The following is a 20,922-nucleotide window of genomic DNA, read 5'->3' as shown; positions in this document are numbered from 1 at the left end:
TATGAGGGACTCTGGAGCCCAGTTCTTAAACTTTTCTAATTTCAAAGACCCCCCCATAACTCTGAGAGCGTACAAATGGAACCGAATGGACACCAGACCTGGGCAATACACTTATTGTTACCAAAGTTTTAATGTTTTACTTGTCTACTTTTTTTTTTTTAAAGTCCTATACTTTGTTGTGTGAGGAATAGCGAAAATCTTTGTCGCCCTATACTAGCAACTCCTACGGGCTGGCGCGGAACCTGTCGGCAGGGAATGTTCAACGGGAGGAGGAGAATGGAGGTGCTACGTCCTCGCGGTGGGGGCCTCTTCCCTGGCATTTGCCAAGGGCGCCGATACTGTGGGTGCCTCGGGGGTTAAAGCACCCAGGAGAAATGACGAGCACCCATCACAAACTCATCACAAAAAAAGAAAAAGAAAAAAACACCGACATCTTCACTTCATGGAGTACATTTTTTGTACCAAATTAACTGAATTAACCCGGAAAAGAAACGCAAAGTTTGCTTTGCACACCCAATAGCGCGGACATAAATCGCCACCCCTGAGTAGGGCAGTGGCAGCACAGAAATGAGTGGGGAGGAATTCATTGGCATAACGACTAAAAAAAATTGGTCAAAAAAAACTAAGGCTACTCTAAACGTGAATCAATAAATCAATCTTTGAAAATGTTGGCCTATAATGACGCGCCCAAAGTAGAGACGGCAAGTTGAAAGTGGTTCACTTGTATTATAATCTGTTATGTACAGTAGCTTATATAATTTGTTGTTGGCAGAGTCTGTTGGCACATCATGTCACGCTAACGTTTCACTGCACATGCTGTACTTGTATGAGTGACAACAAAAACCTGTTTGAATTTCACTTCAATTAACCTGTCTCACCCATTTAACACGTAACTCTGTCCTCTAACAGTTAGAGGACAGAGTTACGTGTTAAATGAGTGAGACAGGTTAATTGTAGTGATATCAGTTAGAGTCTAAACTCAGTGCTTCTCAAATGTTTTCAGGTCAAGGCCCCCTAAATTAATACGCATTTGGCAGCAGACCCCCATCTGAATATATGGTTTGCCAGGGACCCCCATACAAGATTTGTGTCGTTAGAATGTTTCAGAAATATTCCAATTCATGGAGACTTGAATTAATGGATATTCTTTTGTTTTTCTCGCATTCCTAAGCCAATGATTTGATGACCAGCGCACCGGTATAGGCAGCGGTTCCGGTAGGACATACAAAGGAGACCCATTGTGTCTCCTACTGGAACCGCTGCCGGTCATCAAATTATTGGCTTAGGAATGCGACCAAAACAAAATAAATATCCATGAATTCAAGTCTCCATGGGGTGACTAATCGATAGGAAAAAAAAAGTCATTTCGGGGGTGAACTATCCCTTTAAACACATTTTGATGCTAGATTCCCTTTAAGACCTGAAGCCGATTCTACATGTCTCCTAAATCTCAACAGTATTCTGAAAAACGTATGTTTCTATATCAGTGGTGCTCAATCTTTTTCATGTCAAGGACCCCCAAAATGATATGTATTTGGCCGCGGACCCCCATCAAAATATTTTGTTCCAGGGACCCCCCAGAAGCAAAGATTTGAGTTACAAATGTTCGCTTTAAAAAGATATGTATTCAAAGATTTGCACACATTTTCACACATTTTCAAAAATAGCAGATCTACAAGCTCATAGCGCGGCACTCGGTGCCGCGCTATGAGCTTGTAGATCTGCTATTTTTGAATAGCCCAAAGTGTAAAATAATGCTTTTTAGCTCAAGTCTAAAAATTAGACAGTTCCAGGTCTAGATTAACACATTTTGCTCGGGACCCCCTCAACGACCCCCGGGAGGTCCCCCAGACCCCATATTGAGAACCACTGCTCTAACTGTCACGTGTGTGGAGACCACAGCAACACAAACTATCACACGGTGAATATCACATGTCATCAGAGAGCCACATCCTTCCTCTATTCTCACGCTGGCCACTTCATTTGAGCTTAATGGGGTTGAGTTCATTCATTGTGGTCACTCTGCAATTATGTTCAGACACAATGGCCACCCTGGTCCCTGCCTCAAAACCGCCAGGCTGTGCTTCCAGCAGTGGTGTAAAGTAACTAAGTACATTTACTCAAGTACTGTAGGCTACTTAAGTGCAATTTTGATGTACTTTTACTTTATACTGGAGTATTTCCAATTGTCTATACTTTTACTTCTAATCCACTACATCTCAGAGGCAAATATTGTACTTTTACTCCACTACAATTATTTGAAAACTTTAGTTACTTTGTAGATATAAATTATTATATTCTAAAACATACTGTACATTAACCACTTTAGCCCTATTTTATACCAAGGCTATTTGAAAATAGCAGATCTACAAGCTCACAACGCGCCGCATCGCGACGCGTTGTGAGCTTATAGATCTGCTATTTTCAAAAATGTTAGTATCATTTTAGTACATTTTAGTACTTTTACTTTTTAAAATTTTGATACCAATACTTTTGTACTTTTACTCAAGTCAATTTTTAATTCCGGTCTATTACTTGTAACAGAGTACTTCTACATTGCAGTATTGGTACTTTTACTTAAGTAAAACACATTTGAGTACTTTTTTCCACCACTGGCTTCCAGATATCAGTGCAAGAGTCCAAGGGCAATTTCGCTTAAGGAGTTTAAAGTTTCTGCGGGACCTGCATGCAGTCATACTCGGAAAATCGTATCGTGTGACGTCATTTGTCTCTGTTGTTGGTACTATGGTCACAGCCAGGATTAATGGCAGAAAGACGGGCGCGGGAGGAGGTCGTTCCCTTTGAAGGGCACTCAGCAGGTTGTGTGTTAGAGCACTGTTTCCTAAACACTGGGTCGCGGACCCATGTTTGGGCCGCATGCCCATCTTTATGGGTTGCGGGTAAATATCTCTCTTTTTTTTTTCCCCACATTTTTTTATTTGAAAAGATTACAGTATAAAAAATACATAGATGTTTTTTTCCAAAATATATATTTTTTTTTATATATTTTTTGTTTTTCAAGAAATTCCATTAAAGATAGAATAAAATGAGTGAAAATAGCCGATCTACAAGCTCACAACGCGTGAGCTTGTGAGATCGGCTATTCTCACAAGGTTGGGTCCCGGGGGGCAGGGGCATCACATTTCTCTTCTCGTATGTACAGTACTTAAAGTACCAAAAGTAAAAGTACTAAAACGTTTGAAAATAGCAGATCTACAAGCTCACAACGCGTCGCGGTGCGACGCGTTGTGAGCTTGTAGATCTGCTATTTTCAAATAGCCTTGGTACAAAATAGGGCTAAAGTGGTTAATGTATGTTTTATAACGTAATAATGTATATCAGTAACTAGTAACTGAAGTTTTCAAATAATTGTAGTGGAGTAAAGGTACAATATTTGCCTCTGAGATGTAGTGGAGTAGAAGTAAAAGTATAGACAATTGGAAATACTCCAGTAAAGTAAAAGCACCTCAAATTTATACGTAGGTACAGTATACTTGAGTAAATGTACTTAGTTACTGCACACTACTGGTGTAGAGTGCGTCCTACAGCCCCCCCCCCCTCCTCAGCCCACCTGCCCCCTCCAGTAAGGAAACTCCCCCGTTTTGTTTCCCCTGCTCCAGGCCAAAGCGGCTTTTTTTGTTGCAGTTTGCCTCTTGGCTAAAGGCCCCAACCAGTCCGACAAGTTTGAGAGAGAGAAAAGAAGGAGCACGAGCGAGCGAGCCAGTGAGTGAGTTATTGGGTGAACAGGGGGAGGGGCATAGAGATAGTAACAAAAACAGACAGATGGAGAGATAATTTGGATACAACAGCAGGGCTATGAAGCAGCCTCTCCAGGTGGCGCTTGTTGGTCCTGTCAGATGGGGACCGCGGGGCCCCGTAGGAGCCCATTGCAGGCTGTATACCACACACACACGCACACGCACACACACACACACACACACACACGCGCGCACACACACACTGACACAGCCTATCCGCTATAGCAGTGGTTTTCAACCAGTGGTCCTTGAGGGAGTACCCAAGGGGTCCCCAGCTAAATTAGTTAACATAGCGTCACAATCATTGTAACCGCTTAGCTTTGGCTATTCAAAAATAGCAGATATACAAGCTCATAGCGCGGCACCGAGTGCCGCGCTATGAGCTTGTATATCTGCTATTTTTGAAAAACCTTGAAAAAAAAAATGCATATCTTTGAATATTTGTATTTTTTTAAAGCGAGAATTAACTGATATCTTTGCTTCTGGGTGTTCCTGGCACAAAACATTTTCAAATGGGGGTCCGCGGCCAAATGTATATCAATTTAGGGGTCCTTGGCATGAAAAAGGTTGAAAACCACTGCGCTAATAGGCCTATAGTATACCGAACCTGCTGCAAGTGAACTTTTCTTATCATCTCCTTGGCACTTAACCTTTGAGATTACAATGCAACAACATGCAGTTTCACATTCACAACCCAAAGCCCGCCTGCCTTTGTTCTTTTTTTTTGTGTCGTTACAGTAGGAGGAAGGATATGTTTAATCCTCTGTGTGTGTGTGTGTGTGTGTGTGTGTGTGTGTGTGTGTGTGTGTGTGTGTGTGTGTGTGTGTGTGTGTGTGTGTGTGTGTGTGTGTGTGTGTGTGTGTGTGTGTGTGTGTGAATGAGAGAGAGTGAGCGAGTATGGGAAAGTCAAACACACTTACCTCTTCCACAGTCAGTGGCATGCATACTCTGTATTCCTTCATCAACATCGTGCCGTTACAGTGTGAGCTAACTGTCTGTCTGTCTGTCTGTCTGTCTGTCTGTCTGTCTAACTGTCTAAAATAATAAAGACATGCTTGGGCAAGCTGCACTTTAACCCCAGACTAAGGTTCTCTCTCTCTCTCTCTCTCCTTAGTTGTGCGCTGGTGTCAGTATAGACCATGCATTCAAGTCCAGTCCACGCTGTCAGCCAGTGCATGTATATGCTTGTTTTTCTCCCCCCTCACTGTCTCTCGCAATCTCTCTTTTTTCACTGATTTCCCACTGATTTTGCTCCAGTCTTTGTCTCTAATCTCTTTCTTTTTCTCTCTCACACTCAATTAAACTCCTGAAACCCCTTGGATCGATGTTCAACAACGGCTGTCTCTACACTCTATCTCTGTCTCTCTAGTGTTCCTTTACTCTCTCTCTCTCTGTCAAAGCTTTTCAGTCTCCTATTCCTGCTTTAAGTTTTGCTTTGTCGTTCTGTGCAGAAACTGGTCATTAAGCTGCAGCTGCTCTGTGACTCTACTACTACTACACTACCTGCTCTAACACGCTCTCTCTCTCTCTGTCTGTCTCTCTGTCTCTCCTTTCTTTTCCTGCTTGTTTTCATGTGCTGTCTGCGCTCCTCCTCCTCCTTCTGCAACTGTTTTTTCAGTTCCTCAAAAAATTCCTTCGCTACAGTAGTTCCCTCCTTACCTACTCTCTCTCTCTCTCTCTCTCTCTCTCTCTCTCTCTCTGTCTCGACCCCCCCCCCTCTCTCTCCCGGTCCCTCCTTCCCTGACACGCCCACTACACTTTAACCCCCCTCCCCTCTCACCTGTCTCACCTTACTTACTCCCACCCCACCTCCATGTCTCACTGCGTTCTGATCACACTCCTGTCTGTCTGTCTGTCTGTCTGTCTGTCTGTCTGTCTGTCTGTCTGTCTGTCTGTCTGTCTGTCTGTCTCTCCCTTCTTTTATATCAAATCAAATAAATTCAGTTCAATTCAAAGGGACTTTATTGACATGGAACACATAACATTTCCCATTGCCAGAATCATGTGTGGAATGAAAACAACCAAGACTCAGAAATGTGTTTACAATATACAATAAAGACATGTGTAAACAGAGCTGTCACATTGCAGCTTTGCAATCGAAATGTCAAAATGGGGCGTTTACTGTTAAGAATACATTTTATACCTTTTTATTTAGTTTTAGTCATAGCCTTTTGAATAAAATTCCATTTAGTTTTAGTCATATTTTTGTCATCTGAAATGTTTTAGTTTTTGTCTAGTTTTAGTCGACTAAATATCACAAGATTATAGTCGACTAAATCTACAGTTGATTTAGTAGTCTAAAATGTATTTTGGCGGTGCCTTGATGGTGTCGTAATGGCTGATTTTACACTTGGTTGCATGCTGAAAATAGCCGATCTACAAGCTCACAACGCGTCGCGCTGCGACGCGTTGTGAGCTTGTAGATCTGCTATTTTCAGAGCGCAACACCCAAACACAACCAAACATAAAATGACTTGTCTTTTAGTTCTACTGGATCTCTTCTCCACTAGTCCCTCTCTAACATTTTAGTCTAGTTTTTATTTGTTGATGAAATTGTCAATATATTTAGTCTTAGTTTTAGTCATCATAGCTTAGTTTTTATTTAGTTTTTGAAAAAAGGTAGTCAACAAACATTTTTCATCATAGTTTTAGTCGACAAAATCAACACTGGTGTGTAGGTATGCAAAGTAAGGATAACTTAACATAAAAACTTAATAATGTATTTAAAGGTCTAGCTCTGGTTGTACAGTAGTGCTACAGCATGCACTGAGATCAGTACAGTGCAGATATAATGATTAGGATAGTCTTTATGGTGGGTTGTATTCCACTGTACATCATTCTGCTGTCACAACACCTCACAAATCATGCTAGCTGTGTTTGCACATGGCTGTACTTCACCCATGCAGCAGATATGGAAGGTTGTATTATTTATTATTATTAGCTGAAGGAGGAATATCCGCACACTGTCTTTAAATGCTCCCAGAATAACTTCACGAGTACAACGTTATGACCTACAGGTGGTCTTCGCCGGGTACGAAACGAAGGTCGAAACGTTGTACTCAGATCTAATAAAGTTATTCTCAGAGCTTTTTAAGACGGATTTATTTTTTTCGGCTTTTAATTCAGCACCCGTCAGTTATTTTGGGATGTGCGTGCACCTCTTGGACTGCTCAGGTTTCGTTATTAGTCATGTTTGCAAACTCGAACACAACTGGCCTTCTTTCTGATACAGACATTAGACTCATTAGACTCAGACATTAGAATGCCTTAAAGCAACACTATGTCACTTTTTTCTTCATGAATAAAATGTAATTTTGTCCAATCTGTATGGTAGAGTATGTTATTACCTACACAATTGGGGTGGTTGTATTTGGTCTCCCTGCTCTTCTATTGAGGCATTTAGATCCTGTGTCTAGGTAAGACATGACCTTTGACACTATCCTGTTTCTGGTTTGACAAGATTCTATTTATCCCCTGATCAAGCAGGCAGGCTCTATTAGCTCATGGTAAAAATGTCAGCACTTGCGCAGGAGACATGGGTTCAAATAGTGCCGCTTTTAAATGCCTTCAAATGCCGTGAGAACTGAATAAACACAAAAACAAATTCTACATACAATATATACTATACGATCATAAGAGAACAAACACAAAATACAATACAAACAAATAAACTTGCACTATTGCATACCTCATTGGCCACATTAACTCTAAGGGGAAACTTGGGTCTTGAATTCTTCTTAACAACAACCTAACTAAACGCTTTGCTTGTTGCACGCTTGAGCTGTCTCTTCAGAATGATCTGACTCTGTCGCTCTGATTGGATTCACTGTTGCTCATTAATTAAATTAGCTTCACCTGTTAATGTAGTACAACCAATAATATTGTCATCAGTTCCATCATGAATAATAAATCCCCTCGTATGCACATTAAACCACACATGAATAGATAGAAACATGAATTGACCAAAACAAAACAAAAATATTAACTAACTTATTAACTTGTTACAAAAATGAACAAAAAACACATCTGACTCTGATGGCAGCTACAAAGTGTGTGTCTTTGTCATGTCTTGGTATGGTGGGCAGGTGGTAACCGAGTGCAGCTCAGTTTCCACCTTGTCTTGCCAGGTCATGCCTGTGGCAGTCTTTCTCAATGGTGAGGCTGTGTTTCAGTCGGTTCAGTCACTGTGCTCAGGTATATTGCCACTGTGTGTTCTCTGTTTAGGGATAAACAGCATTCCAATGTGCTCTGGTTTTGGGTTGATTCGTTAATTCCTTCCTTCCTTCCTTCCTTCCTTCCTTCCTTCACAGTGGTGGAAAATAAGCAAGTACATTTACTTAAGTACTCTACTTAAGTACAATGTTGAGGTATTTGTACTTTACTTGAGTATTTCCAATGCACAATACTTTTACTTCTATTCCACTACACCTCGGATCCAAATATTGTACTTTTACTCCACTACATTTATTTGAAAACTTTAGTTACTAGCTACTTTGCAGATATACATTATTACATAAAATATACATTAACCACTTTAACCATATTTTTTACCTAGGCTATTTGAAAATAGCCGATCTACAAGCTCACAGATGCGACACGTTGTGAGCTTGTAGATCGTCTATTTTCAAACATTTTAGTACTTTTACTTTTGGTACTTTAAGTACATTTTGATACCAATACTTTTGTGCTTTTACTCAAGTAAATTTCGATTTTTTCCCCCGGACTTTTACTTATAACAGAGTACTTCTAAATTGTAGTATTGATACTTAATAAATAAAACAGTTGAGTACTTTTTCCACCACTGTAAATCATTCATTACTGACTTACTTACTTGTCAATGTGTCATAGTTTCCTTTATGTTCTTATAATTTGGTTTATAGTCCAGTAGTTCCCAGCCCAGTTCTATTATCATTAATATCTTCAGGGACGTGCACAGATAGACTCTAGGTGGTGCTAGAGCGCCTGCCCTTTGCCCTCTTGACCAGAAGTGCCCTTTTGAAAAAAAGAAAAAAAAAAGGTTTTTTTTTCCAGTTTACAGGAGGGGTCTTCAACAGGGGGTCCGGGACCCCTAGGGGGTCCTCAGAGTTACTACAGGGGGTCCACCAATTCTTTATGTGATATGATTTTTCTTTTTACCATAACCACTCAAATAATAAACCTAGCATCCCTTTTCTGAGGAGAACTTTAGCCAAAAATAGCCGATCTACAAGCCCACAACGCCTCGCGCTGCGAGGCGTTGTGGGCTTGTAGATCGGCTATTTTTGGCAAAGAGGTATAGGTGTAGAGGGAAAAAAGAGCAGACCAAGTCAGCAAAAAAAAGTATAATATAATTTACTTGAGCACCTGCCCCTCAAAATGTCTGTGCACGCCACTGAATATCTTGGTGTTTAACCATGTATTTAGGCTACTAGCGATACCCTTGTAGAATCACAGGTTTGCTCTTTTAAGTCTTTATCTGTCCTTCCCTCCCCCTGCCCCCCCCACTCCCCCCTCTCTGTCCCCTCAGTACAGTGACATATGGTGACATGTGATATATATCACAGTCTGGGCTGAGCGGAGAGAGAGAACATTCCTTCCGGTGTGATTTTCAATGTGACAGCATCGGTCCTCATTCTGTACTGGCTGTAGATGGATGGACCGATAACTTTCACAAGAGCTAGAGGCTGATAAAGAGACCGCCGATAAAGATCACACACATGCAAATAGACGTGTACCGTGCGCACACAAACTCTCTCTCACACGCGCACGCACACACACACACACTTTTGTATTACTATATTTGTGAGGACATCAACATTTTAGGAAGCCGATTTTATGATTGATTTATGTTTTTTTGGGGGGGGTATTTATAACCTCAAAAGCCGAAAAATAGCAGATCTACAAGCTCACAACGTGTCGCGCTGCGACACGTTGTGAGCTTGTAGATCGGCTATTTTCCGGTGTTTGACTAAGTATGAAATAGGGAAAAATCGACAACCCCGACCCCTAAACCTATAGCCTCTGAATGTCTAATCCTAAACCTAACCTCAACCTGAATCTTTTTGTAATTGTAAATGTATCTCTAAAAATTCTTACAACCATAAAACCTTTTTTTTTTTCTCGTGAGGACCAGCAAACACAACGTCTATTCCTCACATTTTACTATACTTGTGAAAACGTTTGGTCCTCACAAGTATGGTAATACAAACACACACATACACACACACACACACACACACACACACACACACACACACACACACACACACACACACACACACACACACACACACACACACACACACACACACACCTACTCAGTTCCAGTTACAGGCAGTACACACAAGCACACGCATGCTCACACTCACACACACACACACACACACACACACACACACACACACACACACACACACACACACACACACACACACACACACACACACACACACACACACACAGACAGACATAGGTACAGTGTAGTAGGGCTTGAGTGTACTCAGGGGGATATGATATGAGAGGTGCAGTCAGGTGGGATGAATGGATGGATGGATGGATTAAACATTACCAGGGCTGTGAGAGCTGCTATTAAAGCGCAGCCGTCGCGTAGAGCTTACACACCACCATCCCACTATCTGCACCTGGTGACCTTGAGCCGCCTCTAATTGAATCCATGTTTAGTCAATGAGTAGTGAAATCCGGGCAGTCATCATTTCTCTACACGTCTGTCCTTGAATCCTGGCCCCCCCTCTCCCTCTCCCCCTCTCTCTCTCTCTCTCTCTCTCTCTCCCCCCCCTCCCTGTACAGGTCAATTACTTTATTGCTGTGACTGCTCCATAGGCGCAGTGCGGAATGCAAATCGCAAACTAGGAAAAAGTGCACTTCCTCGGAGAGCAGATCTCCGCCAGGACTGGTTGCCTACCCATGCAGGCCAGGACCGTGTCAGTCGCGGGGTGGTGCAGCCAGCTTAGTTTGTACGACAGACAGTGCAACTGTCGGAGTTTGTGGCGTCCCAGATGGGCAGTGAAAGTGAAAGCGTTTTTTGAAGGTGTGCTTTTAAAAGGTTCTTCAATTTGTGATTCCATTGTTTTTTATGATTGCATGGTCCGTTCATGATATACAGTAGGGATACATGATACAGCGTCAAACAGTAGTTGTGACACCGTAAGGATCAAGGTAGTGTTGTTTACAGGTAGGCCTACATAGGAGTCAAATGTTTGCCTGGCTTTGCCTGCCTCAGACATTTTAGCAGCATAACGTTGCTGTCAGGCAAAAACCTCTTATCCATATTTTAACTTTTTGTGTTTTTTTTTTGGTAAATTAACACATTGAGTGCCAAAAACGGTCCGGACCGTTTTTGAGAAGCTATACGTTATGTGCCATAAACGGTCCTGATAAACCTCTGGCACACGATGTGTTAAGGCCATACTTGATCATACTACACCAACATTATACAAAATGCACAACCACAAGAGAAGGGAAACGGTTTTGTCAGATTCTTACTGCTGGGTTATCAACGTCTAAATATATGTAAATATATAACTGTATGAGCATGCCAAAGCATTAAAGTGATTCCTTTAAGCTTCCTTTAAAGGTAGGGTAAGTGATATTTTTTGGTTAAAACAAAAAGTATTTTGTTAAAAGGTTAAATCACTATATTCTGATAGTAATCATTGCTATAGAGTGTTTGTTCAGTAACAGGAGTCTCCCCGTCTCTCCAGCTCTTTAATAAACAGAAAATACATTTTTCGGTAGGTGTCAAAATCTCAGCCAATCAGGAGAAAGTACCCATTTTAAGCTTAATTTGTATAGTGTTCCAGTTCCAATTTTGTCTGCTCATTTCTAAGTGTCATCACTTCCAATTTCACTTGTTTAATCTGTATCCTGATTGAGTTCTCTGTCCTCGTTGGATAAAATTGGAAATGAAACTGAAACTGAAACGAAAATGCATTTTCTGTTTATTAAAGAGCTGGAGAGACAAGGAGACTCCTAGTACTGAACAAACACTCTATAGCAACGAGTACTATCAGAATATTGAACTATTTAACAATTATTTTAACCAACGCAAATCACTTACCCTACCTTTAAGCTGCATTCTTTTAAATCCTGACATGCCCTTCAATATAAAATCAATCATTTAAACACCTTTGACTGTATGTACATACTGTATTTAACACAACAAGAGAAGGGAAACATTTTCTTTCCATTGTCCTACTGCAAGGTGCTGTGCGCGAGGGTCTTGTACTTGCCCCAGCCTCAACGACCTTGCAGGCTTATGCAAAGGCTAAAAATGTAATTTAGATATCACGTTATGTAGACAGATGCCTGGTAAACTGGCATCCTATAGTGTGTATAGTTTCAATGTACAGATCATTGATTTTTTGGGGGATATTCCACTGTTCATAGATTGCTATTTTTATGCATTTGATGTATTATCTTGTGTTGTCCTTGCTTACTGCAAATCACTCTGGATTAAGAGTGTCTAAATGCCTTAATTGTAATTGTAAGGGTCTTACTGCAGGTTTATCAACATTTTATGTAAACATTTTATGAGCAGGCAGAAGATGTACAGTGATTTAAGCTTCATTTAGCTGCATTCTTTTAAAATCCTGCCAAGCCCTTCAATATAAAATCAATCATCGTTAATCTGTTTGACGTCTGTCCAGTTTCATGCTGTTGTTCCACTGGCCAACCTTAAAACAACACCTACACATGACCTCACAGTAGTGTTCCAAGACTTTCTCATCCACAGAATACCTGTTGTACCTGTTCAGGTTCTATGACATACATTTTTTTAATGTTTTTTTGGGGGTTTTATGACCTCAAATACACCCAAAAAATCAAGACTTTCTCATCCACAGAATACCTGTTGTACCTGTTCAGGTTCTATGACATACATTTTTTTAATGTTTTTTTGGGGGTTTTATGACCTCAAATACACCCAAAAAAATCTGAACTTTGAACATTCAGTAGATTTTCTGTGGTCTGGGGTTTTCTGAATAATTAGGCTGAAAAGTAATCTGAGCTTGGCCCTTCGGCAGTGAAGTCACAGGCCATTAATCCCGCCCACACTCCTCCTCGCCCCTCCCCTCCCCTATCCTTTCCTTTGGGGGGGGCGGAGCAGGGGCGATGATTGACAGGCAAAATCCCTCAACAGCGACACCCGCAGGCAAAGATTTCTTTTTTTTTATTGCAGTTGAAAAGGCTTTAGAAATGTGAGAGAAAAACACCTGCCATGGATCAATGGAGTGGAATTTTTTGTTAAAACTTTTTATACACGTTTGAAGGACCATGACAAAGACTTTTAATGTGTGGTAAAACTAAACGTCATGAAACCTTTAAAGGGGAATACCACTCATTTTCAACATTGAACTACTGTATGTCTTTAATACACCTCAGAGCTGTTTTGGCTGAGGGGGGTGGAGACAAAAGTACACCCTGCGTATGTCACTGATCACATGACCTCAATCAATTATCCAGTTCTAGGCAACATAGAAGGGGGGGGGGGGGGGGGGGCTTTTTTCTTATTTCCACACAACAGCTCTAAGGTGTATTAAAGACATAGTTCAATGTTGAAAATGAGTGGTATTCCCCTTTAACGGACCTAGTTTAGTTGGTAGGGTTTCATCTCCGCCTGTCCTCAAGTAACACCATCTTAATTCTGTAAAGCCAACCAACCATTTTTTGTATAATAACCATATTATGATGTATAATGCAGGGGAGTTTTATTACCCAAAAAAAAGAATAATTTCTTCTTTTCAAAGAATGCTTCATTATTTAACACTGCAGCACAGGAACTCTGTACCAAAGTTCCAAAGCCACACTGCACAGGCTGACCACGTGAAGTCTGAGATTCACATGGGAGCCACACTGTTCCTACTGTATGTAAATCCTGCGGTCCACATGATTAGATTAATTTCACATGCATTGGATTATGATCCAACTTTCCCATGCATGCTCTTCACGGCTTTCACATCACCAGCCATTTCTTGACTTTAGTGACTTCAGGGACGCAGAATGAGCTGTGACTGGTCTACTTCTTTTGTGGACAGAACCAGTGGTGTATAGTGACTAAGTACATGTACTTAAGTACATTTTTAGGTATTTGTTTTACTTTAGTGGAGTATTTTAAAATGTCAATACTTTTACTTCTACTCCACTACATCTCTGAGTAAAATATTGTACTTTTACTCCACTACAATCATTTGAAAACTTTAGTTACTAGTTACTTTTTAGATTTAGATTTTGTATTGCTAAAAACATAAATTGACCACTTAAGCTCTATATATATTTCGGCTATTTGAAAATAGCCGATCTACAAGCTCACAGCGCGTCGGCGTCGCGATGCGACGCGTTGTGAGCTTGTAGATCTGCTATTTTCAAAGGATTTGTATACATTTGAAATAAGAATCCTCTCCTTTAATGAAAACTTGAAATGGGACATTCTGCATAATGAGTACTTTTACTTTTGGTACTTTAAGTACATTTTGATGCCAATACGTTTACTTGTAACACAGGGTATTTCTACATTGCAGTATTGATTATTTTACTTAAGTAAAAAATGTGAGTACTTTTTCCACCACTGGACAGAACCACTGTCCTATAGGCCTGTCCTTGGCCTTGGGACACAGCATGAGAATATATATGACATATAATACTACTATTCACTTATCTGCTCACTGCGTGATAGCAGTCCACCAATGTTATCATTATTGTTGCACATTAATCCATTAAGACCAGGAACGCATCTGTCTATTTTTTTTATTTCTTTGGCTATTCAAAAATAGCAGATCTACAAGCTAAACAAAATTGCAGATCTACAAAATCATGAAGGCTTTGAAGATATACATTTTTAACTCAAATCTTTGGTTCATGGGGGTCCTAGGAACAAAATATTTTGAGATGGGGGGGGGGGGGGGGGGTCCACGGACAAATACAGATCATTTTGGGAGGTCCTTGACATGAAAAAAATGTGAGAACCACTGATATTATAGCAACATACATTTAAAAAAAAATGTTAGATTTTAGAATAGACATTAAAAAATATATATATTCAAAGATTTGCACATATTTTCATGATAAAAGAAAAAATGCAGATCTACAAGCCGCGCTATGAGCGTGTATATCTGCTACTTTTTAATAGCCAAAGAAATCTTAAAATGACACAGAGATGCGTTCCCGGTCTTAACGGGCTAAACCCTGTAGCCACACTGATAAGGAGCTTTTTGGAGAGTGAGGAGATTGCTAAACTCACATTGTTTTTTTCTTGGGAGAGTGGGGAGATTGTTAAACTCCCATTGTTTTACTTTATCAAAATAATTGCTTACTTAAGAAGTGAGATCTCGTCTCAGCTCTTATTGGATTGTTGCAAAATGAATTCTGCTTAGACCGTACACGCTCTCTCTCTCTCTCTCTCTCTCTCTCTCTCTCTCTCTCTCTCGCGCTTTCTCTGCCTTTGTTTCTGTGTGAGTGAGAGCTGCCTCTGCTGTGACTGCCAGCCAAGCACATACAGCGCTGTCGCCTCTGCCATTAAATCAGCATAAGCAGATGTTTGGCCTCCTATATATGCCATCTTCTTGACAGTCAGGGCCAAAGCTATGTAGTCAGGTGCGCTCTCTCCGTGCGCTCCAACTCTATTGCATGCATGCAGGGACGCAGAGAGCATTGGGGAACCAAGGGGGACACGCGCGCATGCACGTGTCCCCCTTGGTTCATGCGCTCAGGGCACAATACTTTAATTCGGTTCATTCGGTACAACAAATGTACTCCATGAAGTGTAGATGTGTGGCAAAAAGGAAACGTCTCTCCATCGCGCACCTCTCCATTCAGAAGTGGATAACAAGAACCGTCGTCCTAAAACACCCTCGCCCGGGTCTAATCTGGCGGCCTCGGTCCGCGAAACAAAAATGTTTTAGGACAAGCTTTCCGTTTTCCACCGGTGAAAAACCTCCGGCTCGTCGGAGGTTTTCTCTTCTTCTCGCGTGCGTTTGTGCGTTTGTGCGTTTGTGCGTGCGTGCGTGGTAGGAGCGACAGACAGTAGGGTAGCTGAAAGGGAGACAGTGTAGGAGACACAGACAGGAAAGCTGAGAGGGAGACTGTGTTGGAGACACAGACAGGAAAGCTGAGAGGGAGGGGGTGTAGGAGACACAGACAGGAAAGCTGAGAAGGAGACGGTGTAAGAGACACAGACAGTGGGAGAGCTGAGAGGGAGACGGTGTAGGAGTGACAGACAATACGACAGCTGAGAGGTATGAGACAGTATACAGGAGAGACAGACTGAGACAGTGTAGGTAGGGGGACAGACAGAAAAGTGTAGGAGAGACCGGAAATGGGATTCAATTTAGTTTTTTGAAGACTATGAAAAGCCACTTGAAGAACACCAAAAACTAGCAGAAATGATACACCAGTATACAGTAGGCCTCACCACACATAAACCCATCATCTATGATTAGACACAGAGGGATCACTTATGGCCCAACACCAAAGATACTGTAGTAAGAAGCTGTGGCAGGCTTGGTTCTGGAGCTTCTGCTTCATGTATGTGTCCAAATGTGGTTAAATGTGGTTTTATAGACAAAACACATATTGAGGAATGTCAGGTAACAGCTGTCTCATAAGTACCATAAGTACCACTGTCCACGTAGGTGTGGGACGTCCTTTTGATCAATGCCCGTGTGTTGGTGGTTCCCACAGTACAAGCTTTAGGGCAGAAAGTGCTCTGTGCCAATGGCAGTGACCTGCTATAGTCTCATCCTCCTGCCTGTTATCTTCTCTGATACACTTAGCCCTCCGTACAGACATTTATTGGTAATGTGTTTGTCCTGATTGATGTTCAGTAGTCAGTACCACACGTGGCATTCTGGTGTAGCACCCATCCAGGGACTTCTGTAGTCACAGAGAATAAACTGATCTTGATGTGTCTGGGGGGAGGTTGGATTTCCACACACTGGTCATACCATTAAGCGCATTGCGACGCGTTGTGAGCTTGTAGATCTGCTATTTTCAAACATTTTAGTACTTTTACTTTTTGTACTTTTAAGTACATTTTGATGCCAATACTTTTGTACTTTTACCAGGCTTTTACTTGTAACCGAGTACTTCTACATTGCATTATTGATACTTTTACTTAAGTAAAACATTTGAGTACTTTTTCCACCACTGCTTCTGTGTGACACTGTATATGACAAAAGAAAACATCAAAAGTTTAAATATGAACAGAATAGATACAAGTTTCTGCCAGACAGGGACGCCGTGTAATATATAATGGGCTGTGAGAGCTGACGAGCCTGTGTGTAAACGCAGGTGATCATCCATTTGCAGCTTCAGTAAAGATCATGAAAACAGCTATTAACCTAATTAGTCTATATCACTGTCTATCGTCAATGGACATGAAAGCAAATCATTTGCCCCCAGGCCGGCCGTGGTTTCTGTGTGCTTTGAACTAGAAGAAAAACAAGTAGAGAGTCTAATAAAGGTTTTATGGATTATTGAAGCTGACTTGACGGCGTTCCTGTGATGAGAGTCGACGGATTAAACTTGACCGCAGGCAGTATAGGACGGTTGCCTTGATAGCTGTCATTCTGTCAGTCAGTGGAGGAGCACTTTCACAACGCACGCACACACACACACACACACACACATACGCGCGTACTCACAGCTGGCAGGCCGACACTCAAAGGCCTGATTATCAGTGGTGTAAAGTAACTAAGAACATTTACTCAAGTACTGTGCCTAAGTACACTTTTGAGGTATTTTTTTACTTTACTGGAGTATTTACAATTTTCAATACTTTTGCTTCTACTCCACTACATCTGAGGCAAATATTGTACTATTACTCCACTACGATTATTTGAGAACTTCAGTTACTAGTTACATTCGCAGATGTAAATGATTACATTATAAAACATGCATTAACCACTTTAGGCCTATTTTATACAAAGTCTATTTGAAAATAGCAGATCTACAAGCTCACAACGCGTCGCATCGCGACGCGTTGTGAGCTTGTAGATCTGCTATTTTCAAACATTTTAGTACTTTTACTTTTGGTACTTTAAGTGCATTTTGATACCAATACTTTTCTACTTTTACTCAAGTACATTTTTAATTCCGGACTTTTACTTGAAACAGAGTACTTCTACAGTGCAGTATTGATACTTTTACTTAAATAAAACATTTGAGTACTTTTCCACCACTGCATGCTGGTGTCAGTCACCATAAATAGCAGACTTTCGGTGTGTGCGACACTGCATGCAGCTCAGAATAAATCAGCCATAAGCCAGACAGTGGGGAACATAGCTCTGACTGGTCCAGTGTGTTAGTCATGGCTGTGACTAACACAAATTACAATGTTAGCAGCCCCATCGTGGATTTATCTCCATCTGTAGACTTGACCTACAGGAGAGTGTGATTGTCTCACACTAGTGAACACAGAAGGGGTGGAGTATCTATCTGTATAGGCTAAGAGCGTGATGGTATCGTTTCTGTAAGATACTCTTGATGAAGGTGCAGAGGGACCAAAAGCAGTGGTGTAAAGTAACTCAGTACATTTACTCAAGTACTGTACTTTTTTTACTGTACTTAATTTTGAGGTACTTTTACTTTCCTGGACTATTTTCCAATTGTCAATATTTTTTACTTCTACTCCACTACAATTATTTGAAAACTTTAGTTACTAGTTACTATTCAGATATAAATGATTACGTTATAAAACATACATTAACCACTTTAGCCCTATTTTATACCTAGGCTGTTTGAAAATAGCAGATCTACAAGCTCACAACGTTGTGAGCTTGTAGATCGTCTATTTTCAAACATTTTTGTACTTTTACTTTTGGTACTTTAAGTACATTTTGATACCAATACTTTTGTACTTTTACTCAAGTAAATTTGGAATTCCGGACTTTTACTGTAACAGAGTGCTTCTACAGTACATTGCAGTATTGATACTTTTACTTAAGTAAAACATTTGAGTACTTTTTCCACCACTGCTGAAATGATATGGTATCATTTCTGTAAGACACTCTTGATGAAGGTGCAGAGGGACCAAAAGGTTGGTGTGTGAATAAAATAGATGGTGCTGAGTAAGAGCAGTGCATGTGCAGGGTTCACCCTCATGCATATTTATTCATGAATAGTCATTTGTTATACTGAACGCACCTGCATTTGAGCTACTGTGAGTGGACGCGCGAATATTTCTTTTGTAAGGATAAAAAAAAATGTTTATGGCACTGACCAAAGCCACGGGTCAAAATGCATTAATAACGCACTGTTTATCTACGATAGGATGCACCAAACACACTGGGTTCCAATATTAAGAACAGCTGGAAAAGTAGTTTTTTTTCCCCGGTATTGAAAATGTGGCTAGACTGTGTTTATCTCCCGCATCTCACATGCGCGCGCACACACACACACACACACACACACACACACACACACACACACACACACACACACACACACACCGCATTTCATTCACCTTGCTAGTGGGTGAAGTTGTGCTTCTCTCTCCCATAACTATGGGAACTGAATACACAATGACCCAGATACTCCACATATCCAGGTACACACACGCACACAGACACACACGCGCACACACACACACACACACGCACACGCGCACGTGCATGCGCGCGCGCACGCACACGCACTTGAAGTCGGTGCTTTGTCATTATTATTGTTAAGTTTTATGTCAATGAAGCACATTGAAGTGAAAAATGGAAATTGCATTGAGAGATGGAACGACGCCAAAGTGACTTCTTCTTTTCTTCTCCACATCGCTGCTGTCATCGGGCGCTGTGTTGAAAGAGTGCTGGGAATAGATTCACCGTGTGTTGTTTGGCTCTTGTCTGCTTAGATCAGTGTTAGAGAAGAGAGGAGAGAGGCCATTTAATGTCTGCATATATCTCCCCTGGCAAGCACACACACACACAGACAGACACACACAGACAGACAGACAGACAGACAGTATACATACAATATACAGTATACGTATACATACTGTAATACTGTTATATCAATACCCTGCCGATATTTGACTTTATTTGGTAAGAGAAAGGTACAAGCTTGCTCTGATTGGTCATTTGCCATATCTTCCATTTAGGGGTTATATGGCAGCTGACCAATCAGCGTGGCTAATGTTCCACCTCCAACACATACAGTATGTCTTTGTCCACGTTTGCCCAAAGGTCCACTCCTTCCCCCCCTACACCATATCTCTCTAAGCCAAAAATGTCCAATCTGTAAGCTCACAACATGTTGCATAGTCTGCTTGTACGTAGATCTGCTATTTTCTCTGAATGTTTGCCTATTATGACATTCCCAGAATAGCGACGCTTGGGGGTGATCATGTGGTTACGAAACAAATTAGCATGTCTAACACGGACGAAACCCTGACACCAAACAAGGTTGCTGTGGATCAGGGGTGATGCAACTTTGATGATGTAGAGCAGTGGTTTTCAACCTTTTTTTCGTCAAGGACCCCCAAATTGACACACATTAGCCCAGGGACCCCCATTTGAAAAGTTATGCCAGGGACCCCCAATAAGAGACGATTTTTACGGCTCTAGCAGTGATTCTCACCCATTTTAATTTCAAGAACCCCCAGTTTAACATGCATTAGGCTACCAGACTCCCATTTAATGGCATTTCTATCTCTGGGACCCCAATTTTTATTATAAAATCAATGTTAATTTAACTCTGAGAGTGTACAAATGGAACCAAATGGACCCGTTAGGGTCCATTTGGTTCCATTTGTTACACTCTCAGAGTTACAGACCCATAAGGGTCCATTTGGTTCCTATCTATCATTTAGCTGGGGACCCCCTGGAACTCCCTCAAGGACCCCTGGGGGTCCCCGGACCACCGGTTGAAAACCACTGATGTAGAGGGCCACTATATTTCCACACTCACTCCAGAGGGCCACATTGCATATACTATCGGGCACACCTCTTATTTACGTATCTTAACTCTCTGACAGCTCTTACCTTCGGCATTCTACGTCACACAAAAGTAGCAAGAATATAGCCGATCTACAAGCTCAAAACACGTCGCAGTGCGCCGCGTTTTGAGCTTGTAGATCTGTTATTTTTGCTATTTTTTTGGAATCCTGAAAAGTAACATTTTAATTTAATTTCAAATGCATTTAGTTATACTTATGTTTAACTTTATGAACTTAAATACAAATACA

The 20,922-nt window shown here is 41.1% G+C and overlaps 1 protein-coding gene across 3 annotated transcripts in view; it reads right to left on the bottom strand.

The window, feature by feature from the left end:
• Nucleotides 1–15,141, bottom strand: part of pitpnc1b (phosphatidylinositol transfer protein cytoplasmic 1b) — a 55,897-nt gene extending 40,756 nt beyond the window's left edge. For 2 of the 3 annotated variants that reach the window (XR_014600159.1, XM_084049155.1), the window contains exon 1: nt 4,679–5,339. Coding sequence is in view for 2 of the 3 variants with exons in the window: in XM_084049155.1 (XP_083905281.1) it covers nt 4,679–4,726 (48 nt within the window). In the remaining variant the exon portion in view is untranslated. Of the gene's footprint in view, nt 1–4,678; nt 5,340–15,126 lie in introns of those variants that run through there. The other variant, XM_084049156.1, reaches the window with a different exon arrangement.
• Between the last annotated feature and the right edge of the window lie 5,781 nt (nt 15,142–20,922).

The sequence above is a fragment of the Gymnoscopelus microlampas genome (assembly GCF_963454915.1).
Source record: "Gymnoscopelus microlampas genome assembly, chromosome: 3".
NCBI classification, from domain to species: domain Eukaryota; kingdom Metazoa; phylum Chordata; class Actinopteri; order Myctophiformes; family Myctophidae; genus Gymnoscopelus; species Gymnoscopelus microlampas.
Note: the sequence above shows the minus strand (reverse complement) of the source record. Positions and strands in the feature narration are given on the sequence as shown.